General features: G+C 40.6%; 1 protein-coding gene across 3 annotated transcripts in view; it reads left to right on the top strand.

The window, feature by feature from the left end:
* The window catches only part of JPH1 (junctophilin 1), an 82,244-nt gene continuing 70,910 nt past the window's right edge, over nucleotides 1–11,334 (top strand). For all 3 annotated transcript variants that reach the window (XM_083858935.1, XM_083858934.1, XM_083858933.1), the window contains exons 1-2: nucleotides 1–438; nucleotides 6,690–7,446. In XM_083858935.1, coding sequence (XP_083715061.1) covers nucleotides 60–438; nucleotides 6,690–7,446 — 1,136 coding nt within the window. In that variant the 5' untranslated portion in view covers nucleotides 1–59. The remainder of the gene's footprint in view (nucleotides 439–6,689; nucleotides 7,447–11,334) is intronic.

Below are 11,334 nucleotides of genomic sequence, written 5' to 3'. Positions count from 1 at the left end.
GGCAGGCGGAGCGGGGAAGGGAGCGGAAGGCGGGCGGGAGGCTCGCCCCGCTGCCCTGGATGACGGGCGGCCGGTTCGACTTCGACGATGGCGGCACCTACTGCGGCGGCTGGGAGGACGGGAAAGCCCACGGGCACGGCATTTGCACCGGGCCCAAGGGGCAGGGCGAGTACGCCGGCTCCTGGTCCCACGGCTTCGAGGTGGCGGGCGGCTACACCTGGCCCAGCGGCAACACCTACCTGGGCTACTGGGCGCAGGGCAAGCGCCACGGGCTGGGCGTGGAGACCAAGGGCAGGTGGATGTACCGCGGCGAGTGGTCCCACGGCTTCAAGGGGCGCTACGGGGTGCGGCAGAGCCTCAGCACGCCGGCCCGCTACGAGGGCACCTGGAGCAACGGGCTGCAGGACGGATACGGCGTGGAGACCTACGGGGACGGAGGTGGGCGCCGCCGGGGGGCGCCCTGAGCGCGGCGGGCGGGAACGGGAGCGGGGCGGGGGGCGCGCCTGCGTGGGCGCGCTCGGGGCGGGGGGGCTCTCCTTCCGCCGCCCTCACACCGGGGTCTCCGCTCCTTCCCTTCCCTTCCCTTCCCTCCGCTCCTTCCCTTCTGCTTCCCCTCCCGGCCCGAGGCCCCGCTGGCGGCGGGGAGCGCCACAGGTGCCTGGCGCCCGCCCCGCCCCGCTCTGTGAGGAGCCGCCTGGCCCCGGCTGCGCTGGCAGCGCGCTGAGCTCTCCGGGCTCGGCGCTTTCTCCCGGCCAGCTGGTAGAAATCCGCATTACGGCCGCCTGCGGACGGCTTTCCTTTCTCTCCGCCGAGGCGGCTCGTGGGCTCCCTGTCCCTGGCTCGGGGAGCGGGCCCCGGCCCCTCGGCCCCGCGTTGGTGCGGGAGCGGCAGGGACGGGTTATAATGGAGCCCTTGTGTCCGCTCCGTGCGCTCGGCTTGTAAACAAGGGGCCGGGGCTAACAGAGTGGGGATGCAGCTTGCACTGTAAAATCAATGAAACTTGGGTCTACCCTCGTTTAATAACTCCTGGTTTTACCAGAACACGGGCTAGTTTGGAGCACCCTGCTCAGGGCAGGAGGAGTGCGGTGCAGTCACACAGAGCTCCCCTCACACCCCGCCCCGTGTCCAGCGCTGAGCTGTGGAGGGGCCCGGGGCGATCCGCCCTCGGCCCAACTCGGGGGCGGTCAATAAGTCAGGGTTCATTGAGGTCAGGGAGGACCTGGGCTTACTGGAGTGCTCACTCACAGTTTTTGTACCTCTGTCTCTTCACGCTCCGCACGATAAATAAGGCTGGCACGCTTTAATTCAGCCTTGGCTGCTGTAATGTCCTTGGCGTCGGTGGAAGTGCCACCTGCAACTTGTGCGGAGTTGTGTGTCAGCCAGGAGCAGGGGAACAGGTTTGTTCTCTTGTAGCAGAAAGAAAAACGGGTCTCACTTTTAGGACTAGAGAGTTGCTGGGGTTTTTTTACAGAAATGCTGCTTGCTTCAGCGTTCAGCAACGTGTTCAGTGGACAGGCAAGTGATAGAATTTACGGAAATCAGATGATGTGACTAAAGGACTAACCCCAGTGTATCAGCTCTCAACTGATACTTTTGCTGGTTTCTTCCAGGAATTTTGTCAGATCATCTCTGGTCAAACTTTTAGGAGAGTGGCTCTTTTTGTATGAAGCAGAAGATGAGATGTTTGCAGTTGGGCTCCTGTTTTTTTTCTTTTCTGAAATACAAAATGTAGCGAGTTGGTAGGATTGAGTTCCTTCAGACAATGAAATATGCAGTGGGTCTTGTACCTTTCTATCCCCTTGTTTAGAGATATTTGTAGCTGTCCAAGAATTGTTTCCTGGTGTGGAAAGTTCTGATATTCGAAGGCAGCTATGTGTTTGAGGATTAAAACAAAACCAAAAACTACCAAAATCAAAGAGAACAGAATTTCAATTTCACTTTCACCACACGGTATACTTTTCCATTTTTATGATACTTGTTTTGGCTGATTACAAGCAGTGGCTTTTTTTTTTTTTTTTTTTTTTTTTTTTTTTTTTTTTTTTTTTTTTTGTTGGGTGGTTTTTTTCCCTCTTTCCCCTTCTGGGAAAGTAAATTGCCATTCCAGTAAATGTTCTAGAAATTATTTTCTCAAAGTTGTTTTTTATCCTTTTTTCTTTAGGCTTCTTGTGGCTTTTAAAAAAATCTTTATATTGTACTGGTTATTGGAGGTAAATTCTCTCAATATTTAGACTTGGAACAACATATGAAGGATCCAGTTCACACTGTTAGCTGAAATCTGTTGTCATGACTCCAATCTTCTGTATGTTGCAGTTCATAGGAACAGAGGGTGGGAAGTTCCATTGATTTTAATGAAAGTACTCATGAATGAAGCAGAGCAGTACGTCATAGATGCTTGCAGATGTGTTTTTGTTTTCATGCTCTGGGAACAATAGATGTATTCGCACACCAGAACAACATCTGAAATGGGTTTATAAGGAAACCAGATTTACAGATGTATCTTTAACATAATTTAAAACAGTTGCAGGAAAGCTCTCCATGAATACCAGAGTACCAGTGTAGAGAAATAACACTTTAGACTATGCCAATTGCTAGTTTATTTTCAAACTCATTGTAATCAAGGCCTCTTTGCTGCTAGCTTTTTGGTTGTTTTTTTTTTATTTTTATAAGTATCCTCAATAAGTTGCTTTAAAGTGTGTTGGTGGTATTACGAGGTATCATTGAAGGAGAGAAAAGGAAAATGACCATTGACGGTGTTCAAAAGTTTTTGCACACAAAACTTTTTGTGATATGAGTAATATATGTCATGCTGTGTTTAGATGCTTAAAATCAGCACTCAGTCAGATCTCTGAAGAAAACAGTGTGAATTATAGACCATGATACTTCGTATATTGCATGTGATTACAGTGGGACTTCAAGTGGCCCATCAGTCTGTCCCCTGCAGCAATCTGGATTTTTGTGCCTCCTTTAAACTCTTCAGGTTTTATTAATCTGTGTGAAGATGCAAAACCTCCCGGAGGAGGGACTATGGCCTAATCTGAAACTTCAGTGTATCTAAACTGGTTATTTATGGCCCTTCCAACAACAGCAAAAACCAATTGCATGTTGTCATTCCAAAGAGGGAGATCAGGGGCAAAAGCACCCTAAGCAAAGGTCACATACGTTCATTGATTTCTGGGAGGTCTTCTTTCTAGGTCTACGCTAATTTAACATTTGAGAAAAGCATGCAAAAATTTGATGTAACAACAAAATTTTTAAATCACAGAATATCTAAGTAAAGGATAAGAGCAAGTAGTTAAATGAGTCCTTCGCCGCTCCGTTTTTTTCACAGTGTAGTTTTAAATTTTAGCTGCAAGTGTGCAATGACATTTGCAGCTGTAAGATGCACCAAGCGTGTTTCAGAAGGGATGGCACACTGTAACTAAGGAAACAGATTATGAAATTATATCTTACAGCAACTTGCCAACAAAAAGAAAAGGAAAAAAATATACTTTCTAATAGCTCTCAGGCTCAAAATATGAACACCTTTTCAAGAGAACTAGTTAAACACCAGAGGATGGTCAGGAGTTGTGGCTGAATGTTTCTTCAGTTACAAAGGATAGCGAGCCTAGCTATTGAAAAAATAGTGCTAAACAATGTTACTATTTTATGGTCAAATACAATTTTAAATTATGTTGGTAATTACAGTGTTAATTCAAATTTTAATAATTGACCTTTAGAGGAACTGCTTTGAACAGTCAACTATGGTATAAGGTGAAACAGAATATGATGTGTTTATTGATATGTCATTCATATTTATCTCTATCTCGGGAGATACATAAGCGCTGCGTATATTTTCATCTTCATATATGGGAATAGCTTTTTCATCATGTCTTATACATTGTTATATTTAATTATAGTGCGATATTTAAATACCTTGTCTCGCTTGTTTAAAGGTTTCTAAAATTTATTGAATAAGGTGATGCAGGTAAAGTCTGATATAGTCAGTCAAATTACTGTACAAGGTTCTTGTATCTACATTCTGGACACTGCTATATGTCATTAAAATAGTTTTCCTTTAAAATGTGAGTTGAGAAACCGAGGAAAATGAGTTGGCTTTTTAGCATTAGTATCAGAAACTTTTCCGTTGATGGATTTGTAATGATAGAAATGATAATAGTTAACCTGCTACATTGCATAAAATTCAACCTAAATATCTTGTACTTTTTAAGGATGAAATAAATTTGAATCTTCTGTTTTCTTTTTTACTATTTTCTCTTTAGAAGAAGCTGGCATTGCATTTATTTCCCCAATAGAAATGAAAATTGGCCAAGTGGATAGCAGCGTATTAATTGTTGTTGTTTTAATGCCCTTATGGGCAGCAGCAACCACTTCCCTTCTTTCTAGAGTAGTGAAAAATACAAGTCCTAAATTAGTTAAGTATTTTTGAGCTTTCCATTAAATTCATGTTTAATAACTAAAGTATTAGTAAGTAAAACAGGCTGGCCTTTTATACTTCTTTAAAATTCTGTATTGAAATAAGTTGATTGTGCTTGAAGTCTGACATTGTAAGCAGCCTCCAGAGCCATAATTATTGGGTGCTGCTCTAATGCAATATTGTGGTATAATCAAAATTAGACTTAGATTTATTATTTCAAAATTAAATTAACTAGTGGAGAACATTAAAGTGGTTATAATACGTAGCAGTAAGTGTATGTAGCCAGATTCTTAGTTCCAGCATATCATTACATATCTCAGAAATAATTAGGGACAAAATGGAGTAATTTATGCTCATAAAATATTAATGTATTTCTGGGAATTTTCTGTTTAATAAAAGAAAAAAAATAGAATGTGGCTGTGTATTTGCAGTATTTACAGAACATGTCATACCAGTGCTCTGTGCTCATGCTTCTATTTGCTCTTCCCCATATGCTGAGTTTTTTAAAATAATCATGTTCCTAGATTCAGCACCCTTACAACCAGTACAGCAGTAGGTATCCAGGATACAGAGAATGAGAAAGAAACTAAGAAAGTTGTTTGTTTGTGTCAGCAGCCATCTGTTAAAACCTTCCACTTGGTAGAATTTTCTACCAACACAAAACAGCTAAGTTTTGGAACCTGTCTAGTATTATATAATAAAGAAAACAGACTTAGCAAATTTAATTGTGTATTAACACTGAAATATAAGTTAGCAGAAGAGGCAAAGAGTAAGGCAGCACTTGATAGATGATGGACACGTACACAACCAAAACAGAATGTATATGTGGAAGTGCTTGAATCTCAAAACAAATGAATCTTGGAGCCACATCTTCAACTGCAGATACTTCACAAATATTTTCACAAAAAATTTATCAATCACTGTTTTTGACATTTGATATGTAGTTCTCTGCATAGTTAATAGGTGTTCCAATTGAAGTAGATGAAAATTTAAAAAACATTTTAAAGATTGCTTATTCATCCCTCTGTGAAAATACTCAAAGTAGCTTTAAGAGAAAAAGATAAAAAACGGCACCAAGTGGGTGAGCGACTTCATTTTGAGGAGCTTAAGGTAGTTTAATGGGAATTTTAGTGAAATTACATCAGAAAACAGGATATCTTCTATTTGCTAGTTATGGCATTCATGCCACCTTCCTTTGGAGCCTCTGGTAGAAATGGCCTCCAGAGAGCAGGCACTGGCAAATGTCAAAATGAAAATGCCTTTTGAGAATACAAGAAAAAAAATTGCTGTAGTAATCTGATAAAGGTGGAGTTTGGCTCCAGTGCAATTTTCCATGGACATCCATGACTCATCGTATCATATACGATACTCCCTCCTTACATTGCTGCTTAAAATTTTTTACAAGAGTAGTTACGATTAAATATTTGCTAGAATGTTGTGCAATATTGTGTTACTGCCTTGCCTTTCTTATGTGCCACAGAATAAATGAAAGGCAAAAAAAGAGCTAAAGAATTCATGCTTTTGATCCCTCTGTCACAACATAATGTAGAATGCAGTGCATGTTTATGTATTAGAGATACTAGAAAGTGTTGGTATGAAGAGTTCATAAAGAGAAAGGAGTCCTAAGGTCTTGTTCTTTCATTCAAATCCACACAAAAATTCTAAAAGATTTAATTTTGCAATAGAGGTTTAAGACAGTGGATCCAAAAGCCCATCTGAAGGCAATCTAGTGCATTGTCAAATAGCTTCTGACGAGCAGAGGTCTGTAGTCAGCTTAAACCTACAGTAACAGAATGGTTATATCTCCTACTTGGTCTTTCTGTGAGCAGCTGGGCACAGGAGCTGTAAGTATCCTGCTCTCTCCCTTCTCTCCAGCCCTCTCTCCCTCCTCAGCTGACTGCATATAATGTGTCTCTGTTTCTGCTGGCCACCTTTCTATCAGTCCACCTTAAAAAGTGTTGAGGGAGTCCTGCTTTAGAAATGTCTCTGAAGTTTTTTGGTTTTTTTTCCCTGGAGAGATCAATTAAAAAATGTTTCTGTGATTATAGTTACTGTGTCGTAGATGCCGAAATAAATCAGCTGTGAAAGTGAAATATTGCTAAGTGGAAAAATATTTTTTTAAGAAAAACAAGTAACAAAAGTAGTTTTATCTATTTGTGTCATGTGCATCTCACCAAAATCAGAGCTGACAATGTAGTGTTGTCTGTAGCATATTGGATGGAGAGGGCCAGGTCTTCTACAGCTTCCTAAATTTAATTTCTTATTACTTTGAAAGGTACCTACCAGGGGCAGTGGACAGGAGGGATGAGACATGGATATGGTGTACGTCAGAGTGTACCCTATGGCATGGCCACTGTGATCCGTTCACCTCTCCGAACATCTCTGGCGTCACTTCGAAGTGAGCAGAGCAATGGCACTGTTCTGCATGACGTCACTTCAGACAGTCCAGCTGGAACAAGAGGAGGATTTGTGCTCAATTTTCACAGTGATGCAGAAGCCATGAGCATTAAGAAAAAAGGAGGCTTATTCAGAAGAGGATCCCTTCTTGGTAGTATAAAACTTAGAAAATCGGAATCTAGGTCATCGATATCTAGCAAACGGAGCTCTGTCAGGAGCGATGCTGCTATGAGCAGAATTAGTTCTAGTGACGCCAACTCTACAATTAGTTTTGGAGATGGTGACTGTGATTATAGCCCTCTGGAAGACCATGTTGATGCTACCACGACAGAAGCCTACATGGGTGAATGGAAGAATGACAAGCGCAGCGGTTTTGGTATCAGTGAGCGTTCGAATGGTATGAAATATGAAGGAGAGTGGCTGAATAACAGGAGGCACGGATATGGATGTACCATGTTTCCAGATGGCACCAAAGAAGAGGGAAAGTACAAAAATAACATTTTGGTCCGTGGAATAAGAAAGCAACTTATACCAATACGAAACACAAAAACTAGAGAAAAGGTGGATAGAGCAATAGAGGGTGCACAGCGAGCAGCTGCCATGGCAAGAACCAAAGTGGAAATTGCAACCTCAAGGTAAGTTGTCAAATGGAAGGTTGTAAACCTTTGTGTTAGTGAGCACTTGCTCACCTTTCAGTTTCATGTATCTAGCTCCATTGACTTTAATGGCATTACACGTGAGAAACTTAGAACTTCAACTCATTTGAGTAAAGAGTTTGTGTTTGTCCCATACTTATTGTATTGCTGATTTTTTTTGGTAGCATCTGAAACTTACTGAAGTTGCCAATTTGACAATAGACATCTCAAGATGCATCTCTTTTTCTGAGAAACTGTGGTATGAACAGGTTAAGAATAATGGTCGAGAACGTTGTGCTTGGAGGCTGTTGATTTGGTTGCCAGGGCAGTATTTGCCGAAAGAGTTCTGTAGGAGGACTCTTCCATTTTGGAGCATGCTTCTCCTCAACTTGTGTGATCATAGGGCCACCACATTAAGTAGTGGTGGTCAGCTTCTCCCTGTGCCTTCTGCCAAGTGTTTGAGATGGGAGAAGTGTATGGGTATTGGTAGTGGAGAAAAGTGTCATTTTCACTTTGAACTCCTAGTGAACAACCAAGCAAAGTTTCTTGAAGTGGAATTACTGATTTAATTACAAATTAAATCAGTATAGACAATTTTAACTGGTTTTGTTTTAAGTTTGAGAGCTCTTTAAAAAGCTATTTCATTTTTACTGCCTTCCAATAAGTTTCTGTGGCGGTTTCTCTATTGATGGCTTTAGTTTGTTTCCTCAGGCAGGCTTTTCTTGAAATACGCTTTGAATAAAAAAAAGAATACAGAATGTGCATGAAAGAAAATCTTTGTGCTATTTTAGAAGGAGGATGTCACATTACTGTCAGAGCTGAGCGACTGATTCCTAATTTAGTGTGGTCACTAGTGTGTCCCCAGTGACCACCCTTTTCCTGACAGTACTAAGAAATACAGAAAACACCAAAAACTGCATAAGTGGGAGAGCTTGAATATATAAAATGCTCATTGCAAGAAATAGTTGAGACACTAAGATGAAGAGTGTAGCATACTGTTAAAGGACCTTTCTGAGAACTGGTCACGTAAGTAACTAAAGGGTAGCATATACTTGGTTACTTCTAGAAATACATGTAAGGCATTGTATGACAGGATACCATATTAGTAAAGCAGATCAGTAATACCTAACTTTAAGAAAGTACTGGATCCCATTCATGTTCTATCAGTACATAATAAACCCTAGTTTTTTTTAGAAAATGGGGCAGTGGGATGTATGGAAAGGGGGAGTCATCACTTTGAGTCTATACAAAGCTATTAAAAAGCTGTCGTCTGAAACCATTATGTTCCAAGGCATGGTGTATGCACTTCCTCTTCAAGAAGTGTCTCTGAAGTGTTTTGTTTGCTTTTCCTTCCCTTGGATTTTTAGGTGGAGGACAGAGTTCAAATTGCTTCTTTTGGAACAACTCATCAAAACAATGTTTATTTCTTGAAAATATGTTTTTGAAAGTGCAGCAGAAGGACTCAGTTATAGTGCAGCTGTGACCAGGGGCAATCTCTCCCTTTGGTTTCTCAGCTAAAAATCTCTCTGAAACACTTCCATGACTACCAGGATCGACAGCAAGATGGCAGATTCAGGTCTTCTCTCTTTTTAGTAGCCACTGCACCAACTGTACTGGCACTGATTCAAAGGCCGAGAGACCTGACACCAGGCTGGACAACATCAGGCAGGAAGATAATATTAACTTCACTTCTGAGGGCATGTTGGACTCCCCTAGTAAGAATGCCAAAACCTTTCCTATCTCTCAAGTTTTCAGGGATTGTTTGAGTATCCACTTGTAGGAGCAAGGCAATGGGCACTGGTGAACTAAGGAACTGTCATACTGGTAGGGTCAGTAGCCATATCATCTGGAATAGATTCTAGAGCAGCATTGAGTAAAAAAACTTCCATTTCAAATAGTTGTTAAAATCTAGGCTGACCAGATTGGTTGTGATTTCAAGATGGAAGTACTTCTGTCTCACTGAAGCCTGACGACTGGTGTTGGTTTGTGACTGTATTTTTTACCAAACTGATATATTAATAATATAATGATTCTTTAGACAGTAGCATTCTTGCAATGTCTGCCTAGATGAATATGAAGATGGTAGTCTTGTCTGTTTCCCAACAATTACTAGTGCACAAAAAAGTCTAGGAGTAGTGCCTTCTATAATTCCTCTAATGTTTAATACAAAGGTGGTTCTGCCCATATGGCATAACCTCCCTGCACAAGGGCCTTCTGTGTTTCAGACTGGACAGATGTCACCAGCACTGTGTGCTTGCTGTAGATTTCCATTCCATTAGTTGAAGAACTCACTAGATAGACCTTTTCTCACCCCAGAAACCATCAAAGCAAAGAGCTAGAAATCCTTACTCTCATCCAGATACCTTCCTTTTCAATGCAGCTTGGAGTTGTATGCTATTCTTCCTGCATTGTTTATTCCCAAAATGTTTGTTCATCCAAATGGAAACAGACCTTACTCCTCATCATAGCTCCCTGCTGGTCATGACAGGTTTGGCTGGTAGTTTGACCTGTGACAGATGTCCAAACAGTCTTCAATGAGACCAACCACTGTTTTGTTTTATATTACTGATGTCTTTTTATGTCTAAAAGTCCTCTTTAGTAATCTGTGTAATCTTCCTTTGTGGCAGTTTTGTAGACACAGAAAAATATTAAAATTGGGATAAATAGTGCTTCTCTGAACCTGAATTTACATTGGCTCTCCTGACTTAGCTTTTATGTTTTTGAGGCATTTGCAATAAGGTGTTTGGAAAATGACAGCAGAATTTCTCAAAAGATAGCAGATTGCAACATTGTGTGATGTATAAAAAGCTGCTGTATCAGGGAAGTAATTACTAGCTTTTGCTACACAGATGTGTATTCAAAACAGATTAGAAATTAGCAATGAATAAAAATTCTTTTAAAATTACAGTGCAGCTTAATAGATTTCATTGTGTAGTAAAGTTTTACTAGCTGTATTTAAGGAAAAATATTTTGGCATAAATATAAAAATCCCGGAATTTGAGAAACTTCAAAAATATGTTCAATACTTCCCTTTTCAAAACTTTATAAGGTGCCTTTCTAAAAATACCATTATTATGGGGAGTAATTAATGCAAATTCATCTTTAATGCGTTGTGCTAAAAGCAGTCAGGTTTATATGGCTTATTTGGGGTCCTCCTGTCTGAAAGGAGAAGCTACTTTCCAGAAATGTTTGATTCTTTTCTATACATGTGAAGTGCTTTAAATGCTGGAAGATGTACTTTTGGGAGATATTAAAAAGCCCCAAATTGACTCAGCCAAGAGTGAAGTGGAAACTCATTTTGAGGATATCACGTAAGTCTCACTGTATGGATTTTGAACTTCCTTTTCATCACTGTCATATGTCTCATTCAAAGGAGATATCCCTCTGCAGTTCAATATAAACTGGAATTACATTAGAGCACTTCTTTCCTAGTATGAAAATCACTTAAGTTCTCATTATACTGTATTATATTAACTTTGCCTTCATCAATACTTATGTACAGTGTAAAATCGTAATGTTTCTGGAATTCATTTTCAGAGTTTGAACATAAATTTACCTTACAACACTCAGTGACACTGAGTGTTTAGAATACATCAGTCCTGTAAGTAAACATGAAGCAGTGGAAGCAGGAGTGATGCTTGTTTACTAACAACCCTTCATGTCCATATTCTTTCAGAAAAGTAAATTTTATGCATTCAGAATTGAGTGTTCAGAGCCAGGCCTTTTTGGTTTTTTTTTCTCCCTTCAAATATTTTCTAGGTAATTCTCCCCATAAAAAGGTCTTTTAAGTGTCGATTCTCTGAGGAAAAACAAACTTTGCAAGGTCACAGAGGGACATGATAAAAATACAGTAAGAAATATGAACAGAAGATAGTGTATGAAAGAAAC

This window comes from Zosterops lateralis, assembly GCF_965231275.1.
Source record: "Zosterops lateralis genome assembly, chromosome: 1".
Classification (NCBI taxonomy): Eukaryota; Metazoa; Chordata; class Aves; order Passeriformes; family Zosteropidae; genus Zosterops; species Zosterops lateralis.
Note: the sequence above shows the minus strand (reverse complement) of the source record. Positions and strands in the feature narration are given on the sequence as shown.